At 39.5% G+C, this 19445-nt stretch overlaps 1 protein-coding gene and 1 long non-coding RNA gene across 2 annotated transcripts in view; both read right to left on the reverse strand.

Annotated features, from left to right (window-relative positions):
- Nucleotides 1-19445, reverse strand: part of LOC145547409 (uncharacterized) — a 57626-nt gene that overhangs the window by 20006 nt on the left and 18175 nt on the right. The gene's annotated exons all lie outside the window — the stretch shown is intronic.
- SUCLG1 (succinate-CoA ligase GDP/ADP-forming subunit alpha) overlaps nucleotides 1-19445 on the reverse strand; it is a 36389-nt gene that overhangs the window by 16369 nt on the left and 575 nt on the right. The window contains exons 2-5 of the mRNA XM_081596921.1: nucleotides 9355-9458; nucleotides 5211-5327; nucleotides 1764-1976; nucleotides 1562-1619 (exon numbers count right to left, since the gene is read on the reverse strand). Coding sequence (XP_081453047.1) covers nucleotides 1562-1619; nucleotides 1764-1976; nucleotides 5211-5327; nucleotides 9355-9458 — 492 coding nt within the window. The remainder of the gene's footprint in view (nucleotides 1-1561; nucleotides 1620-1763; nucleotides 1977-5210; nucleotides 5328-9354; nucleotides 9459-19445) is intronic.

A 19445-nucleotide genomic window follows, 5' to 3' on the forward strand; every position in this document is an offset into this window, starting at 1 on the left:
AATCTCTAGAGAATTATACCAAATGTAAACAGCCAATCTCCAAAGGCTACATACTATATGCTCTCATTTATATAGCATTCCTGACATTTAAAAATTTAGAAAAAAAATTAGAGGATTATTAGTTTCCAAGGATTAAGAAGGGAGTAGGAGTAGGATGGAAGTGGATGTGGCTATAAAATGTTATGATGAGGGATTCCTGTAGTGATGGAAAAATTCTTTATGTCTGTCACAATGTCAATATACTAGTTGTGAAATGGCATTATAGTTTTGCAAGATGATATCAGCGGGGGACAGTGAATAAAGGGTACACAGAACTGTCTGTCTTATGAGTACATGTGAATTTGTAATTATCTAAATAGAAAAAGTTTAATTAAAACAAAAATTTAAAAAAGATGTAGGAGTCAAGTATATAACATGAGGTTGAGAGTAAAAAGTCTAACATAAATGCAAAAATACTGTATCATTAAATATCAATTTGGAATCTAATTACTTTCTTCAATTATACTCAATTAGCTGTTATACAATTTTAGTTATCATTAATACGAACTAGAAAGCCACTATACTATTGCACTGCTATTATATTACATGATGTCCCATTCAGAAATACCCAAGGGACTGAAAATTCCTTCCTTTCCCTAAACACTTAGCTTAAGGACTGGAAGTTAATGAGGCTTCTGAGAATATTAGTACTGGTATCAAAATAGGAATAGATAACACAAAAAAGTCATCTTTTCTCCATCACCTCCTTGAAAATCTTGTAGTGTCATGTATTTCTTTCAGACGAATTTTTTTTTAAGTCCTTTAAATTAAAGGCAGTCTCCCAGAGGACTTCGACATCAATGTGTTATGGTCATCTCAAGAACCAAGATCTAAAGAACTTTCCTAAACTTCTCTTAGTTGTTTTTGAGGTTTATGGGCTCCTCAGAAAGCAGCGTAGTGATCAGAAAGGCAACTCAGTACAGGGCCCATAAAGCCTAAGTACGGAATGACTGGAACATTCATACATTGATGGTGGGAGTTTAGAACACAGTCACTTTGCAGATCTATTTGGTAACTTCTTAAAAAGTTGAACATACTTTGACCCTATGACTTAGCAATTCTACTTGTAGGCATTTTACCCAAAAGAAAGGAAAACATACCCACAAAAAGGCCTGTACACAAAAGTTTACTTTAACCTTATTCATAATGACTCAAACCTGGAGATAACAGAAATGTTCATCAATGGGAGAATGGACAAACAAATTGTGATACAATCACTCAATAAAATATTACTAAGTGATAAAATTATGGATACATGCAAATACATGGAATAATCCATAGTGTGCTTGAGCAGGAAAAGAATCTTTTAAAAAAATCCCAAAATATCTTGATTCTGTAGAATTAGTATTCATCAAACATTAATTCAGGACACAGAATCAATTTACTATAAAACTTTCAAGGTAAACTCTCTTAAAGTTGAATGAATTAAAATGAATTTGATTTGTACCATCAAATCTCTTTCTGAGTTTTGAGCACGGGGCAAGAAATTTTGTTTTTTAATCTATAAGAAATACATACTCACCAACTCTTCCTTTCTTGTGAATATGGCCAGGCATGATGCCAATTTTGCATTCTCCAGGCTAAAGGAAAGTAATTCACAGTATCAGAAAAGTGAAAAAAAAAATTTTAACTCTGAGATCATACACACAAATATACTTAGACTGACTCAAAGTTAGTTAGCCTTCATAGGCTAAAATCGGGCTCATTTTGTTTTGTACACTCACATTGATGACGCCAGGGCAGTTCGGCCCAACCAGCCTGGTCTTTCCCTGGCGCAGCAGTTTGTGCTTGACCCGCACCATGTCCTGCTGTGGGATACCTTCGGTGATGCACACGACCAGAGACACTTCTGCCTCGATAGCTTCATCAATGGCAGCAGCAGCAAAGGGAGGAGGGACATAAATGACAGATGCTGTCGCCCCAGTCTGTTCTTTGGCCTGAAACATTAATACAAAGCACTTTACTATAGGTTCAGTCAGACACTTTGTACAACAAACTCAATATCATGGTTTTAATGATATCATGGGATCAGGAAAGGACATCACCAGGAGACACTGGATGTCTTCATTCTTCCCATTAACTAGTTCACTCTGCTGTCAGAAAACAGCCGAGTTAAGTGTGGCCTCCTCTCCACCCCACTGGGATACCCCTCAAAACTGGAAGGTTCTGTGACCTCCCCTTCCTTCAGGCGATGTGACAGCATGTCAGCACACACGAAAGCACTAACTGGCGTTTAGGTCCCCTCATTTCTGGGCCATGTTTATTTCTGTTCTTCTGCAAGGCACTTATCACCCATTCAGTACAAAAGGCCCTGCATCTCCTCAGGAAAAAAGGACTAGTGAACCTCAAACTTCAGAACTCAGCTCTCAAACATGTTTTTAAAAATATTATCAAACCATGGAACTTCTATGGTGGCCCAGTAGTTAAGAATCTGCCTTCCAATGCAGGGGACTTGGGTTCAATCCCTGGTCAGAGAACTAAGATCCCACATGCCACGGGGCTAGAACTAAGCCCTCGTGCCGCAACCCGAGACCATGCACCAAAACCACGGAGTCCGCAGGCTGCAACTAAGACCCAATGCAGCCAAAACAGATAAAATTTTTTTAATTAAAAAAAAATAGATCAAAGAATAAATATTATCAAGAGGAAGCAAAATGAAGTGGTTTTATTTCTAGCTGCCATTATTACTCTAATGAATGCTGACTAGAAAAGCTAAAATACACATGCATAAATAGTCACAGAACAAGAATCGGTCATATAAGGTTAAGAATCTATGCTACATCACCCCTCACAATGCAAGGCACTTAAAGACCACCAATGTGACCACTGTTCTCTCTGTGATCTTCTATACATTTTGTACATGTATCAATACAGATGTAGCCTTCCACCCACTTCCACATGTGGCCATGACTCTTCTCCTATATTGGAAGCTCCTTGAAGACAGAGACGGTCAGTGTCTCTGACTCTCCAAGAGAGGCAGCACCTATTCTGTGAGAGGCCCTGAGAAAGACTATGCAACCCTGCCTGCTTACTACCCCATCTACAAATCAAGATGTAGAGGCCAAGAAATATTAAGTAACTTGCATGAGGTCACAGAGCTAGGCAGTGGCAAAGCCAAGATTCAAACCTAAGTATATCTGATTCCACAGCGTCAGTTCTTTTCAGCTACAGCAGGCTACCTCCCTATAAATGTCAAAATGTAGCTTAATTATGATATAAATCAAAACATTTTAGAAGGCTGTGCCATGAGATTTTAAATGGATACAAATACCAAGTTACAGAATGTACAGGTACAGCTGGAAGGGGCAGAAGTAAAAGATGGTGTCTTTGAGAATCATCCCAAACTGACTGCCCATGTTCCCAGAGGCCGAGGAGCTTTCTCTACTGCATCCCTAATAAAGAGAGGTATCTTGACAGTGACAGATGAACAAGTCAAAGGATGTTGACTTGCCAAGGGTTAAAAATAATTGAAATCAGTGTTTTTAAAAATTATGTTCAAGGTGACAACAGGGAAGTGGGGACCAAAGAAAAAAAATAGGTTGGAACCAACAGAAATGAGATCATAGATGTGCAGGTATTTTATGGAAAATATATCCCATGTGTTCCTACCTTTTAAGGATACAAAGACTTTCAGAAGCTGGACTATGACCACAGGGTCTGTGTCGGCAAGTAATACTACATGAAAGGTAACCATTCCACTCACTCAGAAATCTCTTTATAAGAGCAGAACAGGTGAGAAATAAATAGCGTCTGTTAAAGAACTTACATTATCTTCCAAAAGCCGTATCTATTTGTATCAAAATGAATAATAAGTGAACTGCTAGGAACAAAAACTTTTTTTAAAAGGGAAGCAAAAAAAAGGCTCATAACAAAAGTCAAATTTAACTAGGAAGTTTTAAAAAATGCAAAGCAAAACTTTAAATGATTATTCTACAGAATTTATGAATTTTTTACTCTTTAAAATATGATACACTCAAAACACATACACATATATATAGTATACCCTATTTTCAAGTTTAAAGTAAAATGAAAATTCCAAATTTGAATATTTGTTTTAGCCTTTATCTTAATTTACATTAAGAATTCAAATTACCTCAATTTGAAGTTAGTATTCCAAAAAGAGAGTAAATCTATAAATTTGTACTGAAAAAAAAATGAAATTCTTTAAAACATGACTTAAAAGTATATTTAAGAAGAGGGGGAGTGCTACATTTTTATTTTTTAACCTCAATTCCTCAATCCCAAGTACTAAGTTTATTTCTTTGATTTTTTAAAAAATTAAACAGCCAAGAATATGTACTATGGCTTCTTTCATAACACTATTATTTTTGTATATATTCATGTAAGTGTAGAAAGAGAATGAAAGAATATACACTGAGCTGAAATAATATAAAGGCAAAATCCGAGAAGTGGAAAACACCATATAAAACTTAACTTTACATACCTTCATATCATCTGACTTTGTACCATAAGCACGTATTAGCCTTGTAACAAAGAAAAATTAGCTTAAAGTCATTCTTAAAGTATTGAGAAATCAGCAAGCTGAGGAAGAGACCAGGACTTGGTGAGTTGCCCGTTGGACTCTATTACCACACAGGAACACCACCCACTACTTACTTACTCTGAGCCAGGCTAAGTCTGCCACTGATCAGCTGTGAGACCACGTACAGGACCCTCAACCTCTGTACCTGTCGTATCCTTGTCTTTAAAATAGGGATGATAACAGCCCCTACCTGGGGGCTTGTGGTGAGGCTTGAATGAGGCCATGAAGATGAAACCTGGCACAGTGCCTGGCAAAGCTCCCACTAACACTGAGCGTTAGGGTCGAGCGTGGATGCTGACATGTGCACTTCTAATGGCCCAGAAGAAGAAATGGTAAGGAAAGAAAAATAAGCCAAATAGAATAGAAGCCAAGCTACGGCACTTCCTCCCTGAAGAACTGATGTACGCCTATAAGCAAAAATGACCCAGGCTGCGGAGAGAACATCCTGAGCCTACGTGAATAAAGTAACCCGCTCGTTTTTACCACGGTTCAAATTTCTCTAGGTTACCGGAATTTTAGAAGGCAAGTGACTCTTCCAAAAGGGGCACAGTTAAGATCTTGAGCCAAGGTGTGCTAACTCTTCCCTCAGTTTTTTTTCTTCTTGCCAAACTCAGGTACCATTAATTACCTCCTTCACGGTGTTAAAGACTGGTAAGCCCAGGTGCGTCTTGCCTCCTTTCCCTGGAGTGGTTCCTCCAACTAGTTTGGTGCCATATTCCAGTGCCTGCTGGCTATGAAAGGTGCCCTGAGAGGGAAAAGCACAAGACTAGTAAGAAAAGGCTGGCTGGGAAGCCTAAAGGCAGTCTTCAGAAACTTGGAAAAGTAAAACAAAAATGTTAAGTATCTGTTGTTTCTTGTTGTTGTTCAGTCACTAAGTTGTGTCCAACTCTTTTGCAACCCCATGGACTGTAGCACATCAGGCTCCTCTGTCCATGGAATTTCCCAGGCAAGAACACTGGAGTGGGGTATTATCCCCTTCTCCAGGGATCTTCCCAATCCAGGGATCGAACCCACGTCTCCTGCATTGGGAAGATTCTTTACCACTGAGCCACAGGGTAGGAATAGCCATATTTCCAAGCATCCTCATCAACTTTCTGAACTCAGCTTTCAACCTTGAAGCAAAACAGGTCTCTGCAGAGCCAAAATCACTGTTTTGTGTGTGTGTTTTTATAGGAGGTCTCTTTTCACTGTTTTCAAATTTAGCTGGTGATCAGAAACTCCCTGGTGTTGATCTGAAAAGAACACCTCCTTCTCACTGTTCCTCAACCCCTGATGTCCTCACATCCCTCTTCTACTCACCACTCCATAAAAGCAATGATTTCTATCTACTTTGTTCACTGAGAGATGGCACCCAAACCAGTTACATACAGTAGGCACTCAATAAGTAGTTGTTGAAAACCGAATAGATCTACACGGTCATTCTACAAGGACCAAAAAATGCTGACTTGACTACTCAAGTTCTGTTAAAGGCATAAAAATTAGGACTTTAAGAGGGACTTCAGAAATTTCCTGATTTCAAAGGCTTCATTCTTCAAAACAGGAAACCTGATCCCAAGCACATTAACTGACTTATCTAAAAGTCGATGATGGAGTTTTGTAAAGGACCACAGGCCAGTACTCTCGTTAAAGCAGTACCATCTGTAGACTCTTATGGGTGTGCAGTGAGGTAATGCAAAAAGAGAGGGAAGAAAATGACAAAAAAGAAGAAAGAAAAAAAACAAGAAAAATCTAATAAAAAAAATAAGTGAAAATGTCTGCAAATTTTTATAGCAATATGATATTGCTATGAATTACTGTATTTTGAAAAAAGTACTGTTCTGCAATAGAGTGGAAATAAAAACACACACCCAAACTGGTCCTTCACTCCAGACAGTTAAAGAAGCACTGTGCTAGACTACTACACTGCTAAATAAATTTAAATGGTCACATTTTTTTAGTCCTAATGTAGTGCTGAACAGGGATGACATTTCCTATTAATGTCCTTGTTTCCGTTAGTTTTCTCATTATTACCATCTAGTGTACGGTTAAAATAAGAATGGTTTTAGTGGCTCATAACAGCCAGTACAAGAAATATCACTCCTTGGGAAAATGGCATTGCTGAAATCTGCTCTGAAATACACCTCATTCATATGTGCAACAATGTGCACAGTGAAAAAAAAAGTACTAATGAGACAAAATTTACATTTTCTATGGAGAGAAACTCTAAAATGCAGACTTCATCATTCTCTAGAAGCAGAAACTTAACCAACAAATAGACAATTATGGCTCCCAATGACTTTAAAAAACAGCGAATGAGAAACAATGTATTTGCCAGTAACTAAGACACTGAAACCAACCTTGGATTTCAATATTTAGGCAAATCATCATCTAATTTAAGAAGCAGAGACAGTTACAAATAGTGCTTACAGCACAGACAATGGTTCTTTAAAAAAGCACAGATGTTAAAATGTCATGTGCTGTGTTTAGTCCCTCACCATGTCCTACTCTTTGCAACTTGCAACATCATGTACTGTAGCCAGCTAGGCTCCTCCGTCCATGGGGATTCTCCAGGCAAGAATACTGGAGATGGTTGCCATGCCCTCCTCCAGGTAAATTTCATAGGGTCGTATAAAGCTTAGCAAATAGAAAAACAACATTCTATATAATAAATTTATGTGTGGAATTTGGGTTAATCAAACATTTAATTATATGCTAATAAAATTAATACATATCCCCAAAGGGATGAATATGATTTTTAATTGGCAGAAGAATGATAAACTGTACTTCATGAGCATGAAGCATCAACTTTCTTTAGAAGGTATGTATGTGGAAGTGGTATTCATAAAATATATGGCTATCAGAATAAGTAAACCAATTTTATCTATGAACAAAATTTCAAGGTTTTGGTTGTTTCTTTTTTCGTTGGCAGTGGCTATTTTTTTAAAATAGTAGAAGAATGGGAGAAAAAGAAGAACGGTCCACTGCAATTCACATTTCTGTGCCCAGTTATTTCAGAAAAGTCAAAAAGCAGAACGACATTTCACATGAAACAACTTCTAATCAAAATTCATTTTTTTTAAAAAAGAAGTAAGTTTAAAGCAATTCCTAAGTACTTAAAAAAAAAAAGTTATAGAAGTTTGGATATCTGGGTATCCTCCTCTAGACCAGGAGTTGGTAAAGTATGGCCTGAGGGATCTGGCCAGCCACTGGTTTTGTGAATTAAGTTTCACTGGCATACAACCATGTCCACTCACTGACGTATTATCTGTGGCTGCTTTTGCTGTTCCAGTACTATGGAGTAGTTGTAACAGAGACTGCATGGCCTGCTAAGCCTAAAATGTTTACAATCTGGTCTTTACAGAATAAACTTGCCAATGCTAGATCACCAAAATATCACAGAATGAATATTATAGTTCTTTCAATCACAGAAAAATCATTAACTTTAAATTACACAAAAATCATTCACTTTTAAATTACACAAAAATCATTCATCACTTTTATTCTGCCATGTCTCCCTTAATAACTGAGGAACGGACACTTTGGGTTAAGGTTAGGGATTATCTTCTAATAGATTTAGTAGCATTCCTTCAAATTTAAAAAAAAATCTGCGCATCTACTATAGTAGAACTATAAATGTGTACAAATGTTTTAAAGGGCAACTTGGTAGCAGCTGCTAAAATTTTAAATACACAGAACCTTTGACACCCAATTTTACTTTCAGGAATTTATTTAACAGACATATATGTATGATATATATTATATACTGTATGCTGCTGCTAAGTCGCTTCAGTCGTGTCCAACTCTGTGCGACCCCATAGATGGCAGTCCAGCAGGCTCCCCCGTCCCTGGGATTCTCCAGGCAAGAACACTGGAGTGGGTTGCCATTTCCTTCTCCAGTGCATGAAAGGGAAAAGTGAAAGTGAAGTCGCTCAGTCGTGTCCGACTCTTCCCGACCCCATGGACTGCGGCCTACCAGGCTCCTCTGTCCATGGGATTTTCCAGGCAACAGTACTGGAGTGGGGTGCCATTGCCTTCTCCATACATACTGTATAATACATTTTAAATATATATATACACATATACACAGAGAAAGAGAGCACGTCCTATAGAATAAACTTTGTAGAACGCTTATTATGTAAGTGTTTTGTATGAGTAAGAAAAGTATCTAGAAGGATACATGTTAACTTGTTATCAGAAAGACTTCCAGGGGAGTAGAATGGTAGGAAGGAGAGAAAGGAGATTCCTAGGTCACACTTTAATGTGGAGTCACATCACAGATATATTTAAACTTATGCAAATTCTATGATGTAGGCAGAGGACAGGGAGACAGCAAGGCCTAAACACAAGCCATCTACCTTGTTGTTGTTGTTCAGTTTTTGTGACCCCGTGGACTATAGTACTCCTGGTTTCCCTGTCCTCCACTATCTCCCAGAGTTTGCTCAAGTTCATGTCCATCTACCTTACTGAGCGCTTAACTAAAGAAACAGTGACCTGTCCCAATGTTGGAGAAAAGTCAGTTTTGTTATACTTGCTGAAAGAAAACATGTGGGTTTCCAACAAAATACTATACTCCCATGGAGGGATTTTCGAGGTAACAAATACAATTTTTACCTGACTATAGCACGTAACCCCCTCCTGAGATACAACCCCACTGCTGTAGTGTACACCTTTCTGATACAAACATGTATTATGACTTTTGTGATATTTAAAAAAAACCCAAAAAACGGACAATAATTCAATGTTTCTGTATCTCTAATATACATTGGAAAAAACAAAAACCTTGATACACATACCTGCTTACCAGTGAAACCCTGGCAAATAATCTTCGTATTTTTATCAACATAGAGATGCTTCCTGGAAGTTGTATAAGAGCAATGCCTAATTCCATTCTGTTGCACTGAAAAGTAAAGAAAATATGACACATTACAATTTTTTCCAAACTTTTGGACTACGGACTTAACCTAGTGACAAAAAAAAAAATCCTCTAAAGAGGAAGCTATCGCGTGATGGCGGCAGCTTTCAATGTCATTTTTTAAATAAGACATATTAAATATAAAAATTGATTAAAGAAACAAAAAAGAGACACTGTTCTGTTCTTCAGAACCCCCTTTCTACTGAGAACCCCAATCTTGTAGCTTTTTCTGAATGAAGAAAGGAGGTTAAGTTTATAATTTTTATTCCTCAGAAAGAAATCTGGTGCTCAGATAAATAGCTCAAATTAAAAATGAGGTATCACTCTAATACTCTTTACTGAACAGCCATATGCTTTCCCTATTTGACCCACCATTTTTAAGTCCAACATCTCTAAACAAAAGATGCACTAACAGGCCAGCTTTGTCAGTACTAAGAACTACTCTGCAACTCATTCCTTGGTAATAATATTAACATTAAATGTTAAGTCATAGAATAAGGGCGTCCCTTGTGGCTCAGCTGGTAAAGAAACCGCCTGCAATGCAGGAGACCTGGGTTTGATCCCTGGGTTGGGAAGATCCCCTGGAGAAGAAAAAGGCTACCCACTCCAGTATTCTGGCCTGGAGAATTCCATGGACTGTATAGTCCATGGGGTCGCAAAGAGTCGGACACGACTGAGTGACTTTCACTTTCATAGAATAAAACGTGTCTAAAACATAATCCAAAAATTACTTAAATTTGGTCTCTTCTGATGTAAGACTCAAGACTTCACATCTAAAAGAAATTGGGAAAATAAAATAAATAGGAAAAGGAGATGAGGGAGAAACATGTAAAAATCGCCTGAGTTATTTTCACCAACTTACACCTCAGTGAAACGGAGAAATCTAAGTAGCTCCCAGAGCCAGCTCCCTGTATTTCAAAAATCGGCAGGAAGCAGAGCACAGATGAATTAAAAATTGTAGGCCACCTTCTAAATCCCCATCAGCCCCAAAATGCTGTCTCCATGGCCCACCCTGGCCGTTTTGAATTGCTAGCACCTACCACTGAGGTAGCCCATGAAAGTCAGGTCTGGAAAAGGACATCCATCTCATCATAAATTTGTCCAGAATCCACTCAATGCTTTTTGTCCTGAATCACAGCTCATATCCTCCTAAGCCCTCAGACCTCAGATTCCACAACTGATCTGCTTCTGGCCCTTGATTCGTCTTCACTGACCTCACATGTAGCCCACCAGGCTCCTCTGTCCGTGGGATTTCCCAGGCAAGAATACTGGAGTGGGTTACCATGCCCTCCTCCACAGGATGTTCCTGACCCAGGGATCAAACCTGTGTCTCCTGCATCGGCAGGCAGATTCTTTACCACTGAGCCAATTGAGAAGCCCATACTGACCTCAGCTTCCAACAACTTTGAATTTTGGAGTCCCCTATATCTCGAGGGAAGAGACAGGCCTGGAGTTCGCTCTGACCGACCCAGAGAGAAGTATTCTGTGTGCACACAGATGAGCTGCATTCTTGGACTAGACTATGCTGAACAAGGGGCCCCGAGGGAGCGCTGAGGGTCAGTCCTGGCCCACTGAGCATAGCTAAGCACCTGAACCCGGGACAGTGAACTGTGGCCTGGGAGCCCACCCTCACCAGTGCTTGCCCTTGGCTCCCCATTCTCCCAGCTGGAGACGCAGAACCACAAAACTCATAGAAGAGCTTTCCTCCCCTCTGCTATGCCTGGTAGAATTTGCCCAACAGTCCCTCCCACTCCTGGAATATTCAACACACAGCCCATCTGTCAGGAGTTTCCAGTGAGGAAAAGCACAAGATCTGATTACAAGAGCAAATAAGATGAGGCTATCTGGAGCCCACACTTGCTTTCTGAAGGTACAGTTTTGTCCTCCACAAGTACTCTTACACTCCACCTTAACAAAGGCTACAGCAGTTAACTTCTCCTTCCATGGGGCAGGAGTGGCCCTGTCACCCTGAGAAAGGACAGGTCTGCCTACATTTGTCAAGCACGGCTTCAATATCAGTACAACTCTGTTCACTACCCTCTCCTACTTCTTCTTCTACTCCACATCTCTAAGATCAACTCTATGGAGCCCAAGAATTCACATCACCAGATCTCTGGCGCTCATAAAAACTACATCCGCAAGTGTGATGAACAGCAGCTCACCTCCCGGACAGCCTCCGAGCCCTTTAGTGTTGCTCAGCCTACGTGATGACCCTGCCATTCTACAGCATCTGCAGAAGCGGGTCTTGGGAGGTCGGTCATGTACATGTGGGCACATGAACCCTCCCCGTCCACTGTATGAGCTGATACCGAAGCTTCAGGTAAGCTGGAACCAACAGACTATCGTCACCTTTGGGCCAGCCCCAAAATACATGTTCAAAGATAAGGAGATGAAATTCTCACCGCAATCTGTCCCAGCAAGAAACCTGTACAATGCCAGACAAGGTATCACTCATACTGAAATGAGAGGAAGCGAGAACTATCAAGTTCTTATGAAACTCAGAGGAAAACCTTGTGCTGCCCAACCAGCCACTGTGCTCCATCATCACCAAAAACGCCTTTCTAATGTGAGAAAACAGAAGATGAATCTGCCCCCCTTTCTGGCCCTTTACACCAGTCACACTCACCCAACTGCCACAGTTGTGAGGACACCAGCCTTCCACCACCCAAGCCACCATGACTCAGGTAAAGACAGGTGGCTCTATTTAAGGCAGAATCGTAATCAAATCAATGACAAATCTTACCACTGGTGACATCAGAGAATCAAAGAAATTTTTCTGCTTTTGCCATTTGTTTGCATTCAGATGGACATAATGCAAAATATACTTTATTCCTAGTGCTATGCTATGTTAAGTCGCTTCAGTCGTGTCCAACTCTGTGCGACCCCATAGACGGCAGCTCACCAGGCTCCGCCGTCCCTAGGATTCTCCAGGCAAGAACACTGGAGTGGGTTGCCATTTCCTTCTCCAGTGCATGAAAGGGAAAAGTGAAAGTGAAGTGGCTCAGTCGTGTCCGACTCTGTGCGACCCCATGGACTGTAGCCTACCAGGCTCCTCCATCCATGGGATTTTCCAGGCAAGAGTACTGGAGTGGAGTGCCATTGCCTTCTCCTATATTCCTAGTAAATCTTACCAAATTTTAAGTCGCATATGTCATTTTCCTTGGAGAAGGAGACTTGGAGAACCCACTCCAGTATTCTTACCCGGGAAATCCCATGGACAGATGATCCTGGCAGGCTACAGTCCATGGGATCACAAAAGAGTCAGACGTGACTTAGGGACTGAACAACAACAATGTCATTTTCCTAATTCTTCCCCACCATAGACAATCCAAGCTCAGAATCACAGGCTGCAGACTCCCCAAGGAAAGCAGCTTCTCCTTTTTCTCACCACTACTATACCTCTTCACCTTTCCTCCCAACAATTCCACTGTTCTCTAATTTGGACTGGTAGAGGGTGCAAGCTACTAGCTGCTAGAAACATTAAACCTGTCAGACTAGTCATTTTCTTTCCCTACTTGATATCTTCTCCATCCAAATTATCAATCAAATGTCCTAAGTAATGACAATTTTTTTTAAAAAGCTTATTCTATTTCTGCTTCTTCAATGGTCTGTCCATTGCTTCAAGAGGCCTAATCATATTTTGGTTTTAAATACAAACTGGATCTCTATAACAGAGTACCCTATTTCCTAAAAATAAATCTAGAACAGAGGGCATACTTTAGTCAAACCGTCTGACAACTATTTCTCACCTTTCAACGAGAGTCAATGTACTCATTCTCCTGAGAATTTCACATGCATTGATTCATGTAAGTTCACATTTAAATAAAATGTCATGTGATGAGGAATCTGAATTTTCACATGACATTTGTGACTTGTGAATACAATGGGGTGTTTGGAGGGGATCTGAGATTAAGAAGAATGGAAACGAAATACTTTCATGTGGTATCTAACTATAAGCACCACACCTGCAGGCTAAAGGGTGCACACATTTTGTTACTTTCTTTACTGCATTATTTCTAAGTAAAATTATTTCTGGCTACGTTTCTTTTGGGGCTTCCCAGGGAGCACAGTGGTAAAAGAATCCGCCTGCCAATGCAGGAGAAACAGGAGATGCGGGTTCAAATTCTGAGTCAGGAAGAGCCCCTGGAGTAGGCAATGGCAACCCACTCCAGTATTCTTGCCTGGAAAACTCCATGGACAGAGGAACCTGGCAGGCTACAATCCTTGGATAGCAAAGAGTTGGACACGACTGAGTGACTGAGCAGATGCACAAGTTTCTTTTAGTATCATCTAAATATTTTCGGAACTTCTAACTGTAAATTCCATGAGTATAAGGACCATGTCTTGTACCTGGCATCTCCCATGGCATATGGTACAGGGCTGTACAAAGTACATGTACAGGAAATATTTGAATTTCAGGCCAAGAGATGGGATCTATGAAAAGAAACACATATAGAACTAAATATCAAAAGTTCCATCTCTTTTTGTGTGAACTGGAAAAATGTCAATCCGTTAGCAGGAAAAAAGGGGGGAAAAATCCTGTATCTATTTTTGTACATGCAAAGATCATTGGTTTCCCAATAATTTGCATAAAAAATCCAGTCCTAAATACTACTAGCAGTCCTCAATGCTGCTACAATCTAGTACAAATTCCATGCTAACCAGTTTTGTTTTGTTTTGAACAAATGAAATCCAGGAAGCAGTAATGTAATACAAATGAACTATTCCACTACAGCAGAAAAGAAAAAACCTAAAGCAGAACATAGCACAGGCAGAGTTAAAGGCAGTGACACACCAGGAGAGTGGTTTCGTAACATGTAACAGGCAAGGAGGAAGATCATAGCAACCTGAGCAACCCAGGGGCCAACAGGAAGGAGGGGACCAAAGCCCAACAGAAAAATGGCCAACGGCCATAAACAAGAAACACAACTGGTGACAGACAAATCATAATCCAACCTACGAGAAGATAACGACTCAACTAATATTATGGAAGTGAGTATTTTTAATTAAATATTAGGGCAGCAGGAAGGCCTGAAGTCGGCCAGCAGGCAGAATTTCCCAGTGGTGAAGGCCCTGGGACATCTCCAGGGAATGTGGTGGAGTCGCCTTCTCTCCAGGTTCTCAGAAATAGGCCAACCTAACCTTGGGACTGCCTCTCAGAGCAGCTGAAAGCACAGCCAGGAATCAGACAGGCCTGGGCCTGAATTTACGGCCTGCCGCTCACCAACTCGGTGACCTGAGGCAGGTTTTTTGATCTCCCTGGCCTCAGTCTTCCCTTCTGTAAGTGGAGCAACAGCTGCTCACGAGGCTGTGATGCTGATGGGAGATGACGCCTATAAACTGGGTAGTGAAGTGCCTGGTCCTTCCTAAACTGGGTTCACATCCTACATGAGCACAAAGGCCAATCATTTCCTAAAAAGAGAGAACATACAATTCATATTTTAAAATCAAATAAGTCAGAAGGGTTTTACATTCTCACACATAACCTATATATGATTACATGTAAATATACTAATCCATGTCTACATAAAACATTCAGTAGGCAGACATGTACTAGTAAATTTTTACCATCTGAAACATTTTTAAAGATGCAGCCATACTGTAAAAATGGGGATAATATTCTGCACCTCACAGACAGCATGAGAATTAGATGAGATAATAATATAGAGGGTATGTAGCATAATAACTAGGGTAGAGAAAGTGTGATTTCACTACTAGCTATTTATTACTGACATAAAATGAAAAGACCAGACTGCTTTGAGATATTCATTGTGCCAGGCTCTCTCCCAGACACTAGAGATTCAGGGGTAACAAGATAGACTGAGGCCCACATGAAGCTTCCTGAGATATAAATATTAAACAAAGAAACACAAAACCCCAACAGTGCCAACTGTAATAAAGGCTATGAACGAAAGAGACTAAGTAATCTGAAAAAAATGTGTATCAGCCAGCCACATGTGAGTCTTCTCCCCCACAGAGTGACCACACCATCCACAAGACGGCTGCGGTGTGGATGCAAGGGTGGCCAAAAGCAGCTGCCCACATGGGACTCAGACCACGGATGGTGCTATGTGACCAGTACTGTGCTCCTAACCAGTAGCCTGAGACTATTCATGAAAATACTCCCACTCCAACTGCTCTCTCAAACTATGCTCTTGTTGCTCATTTATTCAGGTATGTATTCCTGATTTTAACAAATGTATACTTACTAATCATATATATTATGCGTATGTAATATGCAGACTATTGGGGTCCCTACTTATAGGGCCTTAAAGTATAGCAGAGTAGCTCAGCAGCCACTTACTTCTAAACCCCAATCTATTATTCAGATGAAATTATATATTCATTTAGTATTTACTTACAGATGAAGTATAATGGGCTTTAAGTACTGTATTTCATCAAATCTAAAACACTACCGATTTTAAGAAGCACTATTAAGAACTAGTATGAAGAAAATGCTGCCAATTTACTGTAAGATAGCATCAATTATAAGACATCCCAATTTTAGGAATGTTATTAATATTAAAAAATGTGGGTTTATGGCAACAAAATGCCTGCCTTTGGTGAAATGATATTCTTCCCCTATATTTGGAGAAATTACTTTTAATATCCCCAACTAAGTTTTTATGGAAAAACAAGTTTGAGGTCAGATAATCAAGTCACCTTCTCATGGCTTCATTGATACATTTAGATCAAGGCCATTTTGTATTTCTCAAATAAAGATTTGGTTCTTAGATGCAATGACAACAGGTACTAGTTACCAGAAACACCACTGTTGAGGGTCCCCTTTTCCAAACTACACTTCTAAATAGCTTCCCAATTCCCGAAACAGGACTGTACAACTTGGCAAACACGTGGAAAAGGCAGATGACACCTCCGAGCAGAGTAGTAACCTTCTCAACAAACCAGTGAGGTTGCCAAAGAAAAAGAAAAATCAGAACTTCAAAAAAGGAGGCTCAGTGTATCACCCAGCATGCATGTAGTAGAAAGGATGCTGCAGAGTCAGAAGACCTGAGCTCTAGTACCCATTCTGATACTGGCGAGGAAACATTTGGGGTTTATTTCCATATTTGCCAAACAAAGGAATGGGACCAGTTTGGCTATAAGGTTCACTTTTTGGCATCAAAATGCCTTACTTCTGAAGTTCAAAAATACTGGCTCTTGAATAGACACTTTTCCAAAGAATATATACAGATGGCCAACAGGTAATGTGAAGAGGTGTTCAATACCACTAATTGTCTGGGAAACACACAAATCAAAACCACAGTGAGATTTCACCTCATCCCTGTTACAGTTGCTATCACCAAAAAGACAAGAAATAATAAGTGTTGATGAGAATCTGGAGAAAGGGAACCCTTGTGTGCCTTTAGTAGGAAGGTTAGTGGTGCAGACACTATGGAAAACACAACTGAGGCTCCTCAAAATATTAAAAACAGAACTGTCATATGACCCAGCAATTCCACTTCCAAGTATTGACCTGAAGGAAACGAAAACACTAAACTGAAAGGAAGCCCCATATTCACTGCAGTACTGTTTACGATTACCAAGATATGGAAACAACCTAAGTGTCCACTGACAGAAGAGTGGATAAAGAAAATGTGGTATATATGTAGATATGCACACCCAGACACACAATATGTAATATTATTCAGCCATAAAAAGAAAATCTTGCCATTTGTGACAACACACATGGACTTGGGGGGGGGAGGCATTACACAAAGTAAAATAAGTCAGACAGAGGAAGACAAATACCAGATGATCTCACTTATACGCGGAATCTTAAAAAAAAAAAAAAAAAACAGAGACACAAAATCTGAGTTCACAGGTAAACAGACTGGTGGTTGCCAGAGTTGGAAGGTGAAAGGGCAAGTGAGGAAAGGGGGTCAAAAGACACAAATTTCCACTTATAAAATAAGTCATGAGAATGTAATGTACAGCATGGTGACTACAGTTGATAATACTACATTGCACATTTGAAAGTAGCTAAAAAGTTCTCATCACAAGAAACAAACATGGGAAATTATGCATGGTGATAGACACATATCACAGTATACAGACATTACAATATATACAAATATCAAAATATTAGGTTGTATACCTAAAATTAATATGTTTCATGTCTATTATACCGCAATGAAGATAAAAAATACTAGCTCTTGTTCCCTATTTACTTCTCAAAGACCCAACTTAAAGGAACCACTGGCTTGTGTTTAAAACAGTTTTGCACTACCTTATACTTCTTGAAATCTTTCACCATTTCAGTTTCAAAGGTGCTAATAAAATCCTTAAGCATTCTTATGGAAGAAATCCTTATTTTTCATTTTATTTTCTCTCCCCACTTCAACTGAGTTCTTTCTCTCTTTTCCTAAGGACTGTTCTTTTGGCTCAAGAATTTCTAAATAGTCTAGGCTGCCCTCAACAGGACTCTCAGAGGCCTCGACAATTGTTTGGAGTTTTTTCCTAACTTAAATCAACATTGCAACACTTACGACCTTCAGCACAAAACGTGCATTAAAACTTAAAGAGAATAAAAGGGACAAAACTCCACAGTAATTCTAGTTCTACTACCAACCTCAGAGTCTAAATAATTTGTGACTGTCTTTAAAAAAAAGTTTGCAAGGTGCAATTGTTGTGGCTGTGATTTTTCTAGTGAGAGTGGAAATGGGCTTAGGAATGTGACATGAGAAAAGATGTGGGAGATTCAGTGGTTCTTAAACATCAACCCTATTATTTGTAACCTAATATAAAAGATACCTTGGTTTAGATCTCAGACCTTTAGTGATAAGGTAATCACATGACTAGGATAATTCAAGGCCACGCCAGCAACAGGAAGCTAAACTAGATGACCTCTTAAGGCCTCAGGATCCCGAAGTCTAGGAATAAAGAATAAAGAAGCTCAAGCTCTGCGAGAACACGATCGTTAAGTATCTAAGTATCGCTAAGGGTGGATTCAAGATCTTAATCTTTCAGACACTCCTTCTTCTATAGACTCTGCTCCTAAGACAGCAAACCTATTTGAGGCAAGGAGTTTTCAGAAACTCAGACAAGCAAGAAAGACACGGGTATAACTAATTCCTTTTTTCTTTCTGCCTACAACATCCTTGATTATCCTTTAAATTATGTAATAAAAATCTCCAGAAAACTCTTCCAAAGAAACCCAACTTCTTCCTACTTGCCAAGGTTTGTCCTCAGGTGATCTGGTAGCTAAGTGTAGTAACAGAGTGTACAATCATTGTTGTACAGTTTTAAAATGCAATTTTCTAAAGAAATGAATCATCTCATCCAATATTCAGTACCAGCAGTAGAACTAGGAGCAAAGCAGAAAAAGGGGAGATAGAAAAACACTAACTTTGGTTGAGTACCTATTTCATCCAAGATGCTTTATATAAATTATTCCCTTTATTCTGCATGGTGAATCCTGGACTTCATTATTTTTAGGATGCAATTTTTTTTCCGATTTTTCTTTTTTTACATCTCTTAAATCAGGATGAGATTGACAACCAATGGTGTGTCACAATTTTAATTAGCCATCATTTCCCACTGTTAGTGGCAGACAAAACAGCAGTACATCTTACAAGTGACAGTGTCTCAGATTGATTAAAATATGGTAATGATTTTACAGATGTGAACAGAAATTGAGAAACAGATTTAGAAACATCCCCCAGAGTTATTACCTAGACTGTACAGAACCAGGCAGACTTCAAACCCTGATGTGGCTGATTCCAAAGTCTTTTCCTACACAACCTACCTAACAAACACAGAGACTTTGAACATAGCAAGAATTTTCAACAGTCAGCTGATAAGCAACCTTGGGTGTTAAGTTTTCAGGAACTGAAGAATTCACACCGCCTGGTGGAGACACTACAAGTAAGTTGGTTAAGGTCCTAGCCAACCCTAAGCTTGCAGTTTTCTGGGCTGTGCTGACTCTAAATGCATTCTCCTGCAGATTCACCTTACAATCTAAGGAAAGGA

This window comes from Giraffa tippelskirchi, chromosome 4, assembly GCF_054371585.1.
Source record: "Giraffa tippelskirchi isolate mGirTip1 chromosome 4, T2T-mGirTip1v1.2.pri, whole genome shotgun sequence".
Classification (NCBI taxonomy): Eukaryota; Metazoa; Chordata; class Mammalia; order Artiodactyla; family Giraffidae; genus Giraffa; species Giraffa tippelskirchi.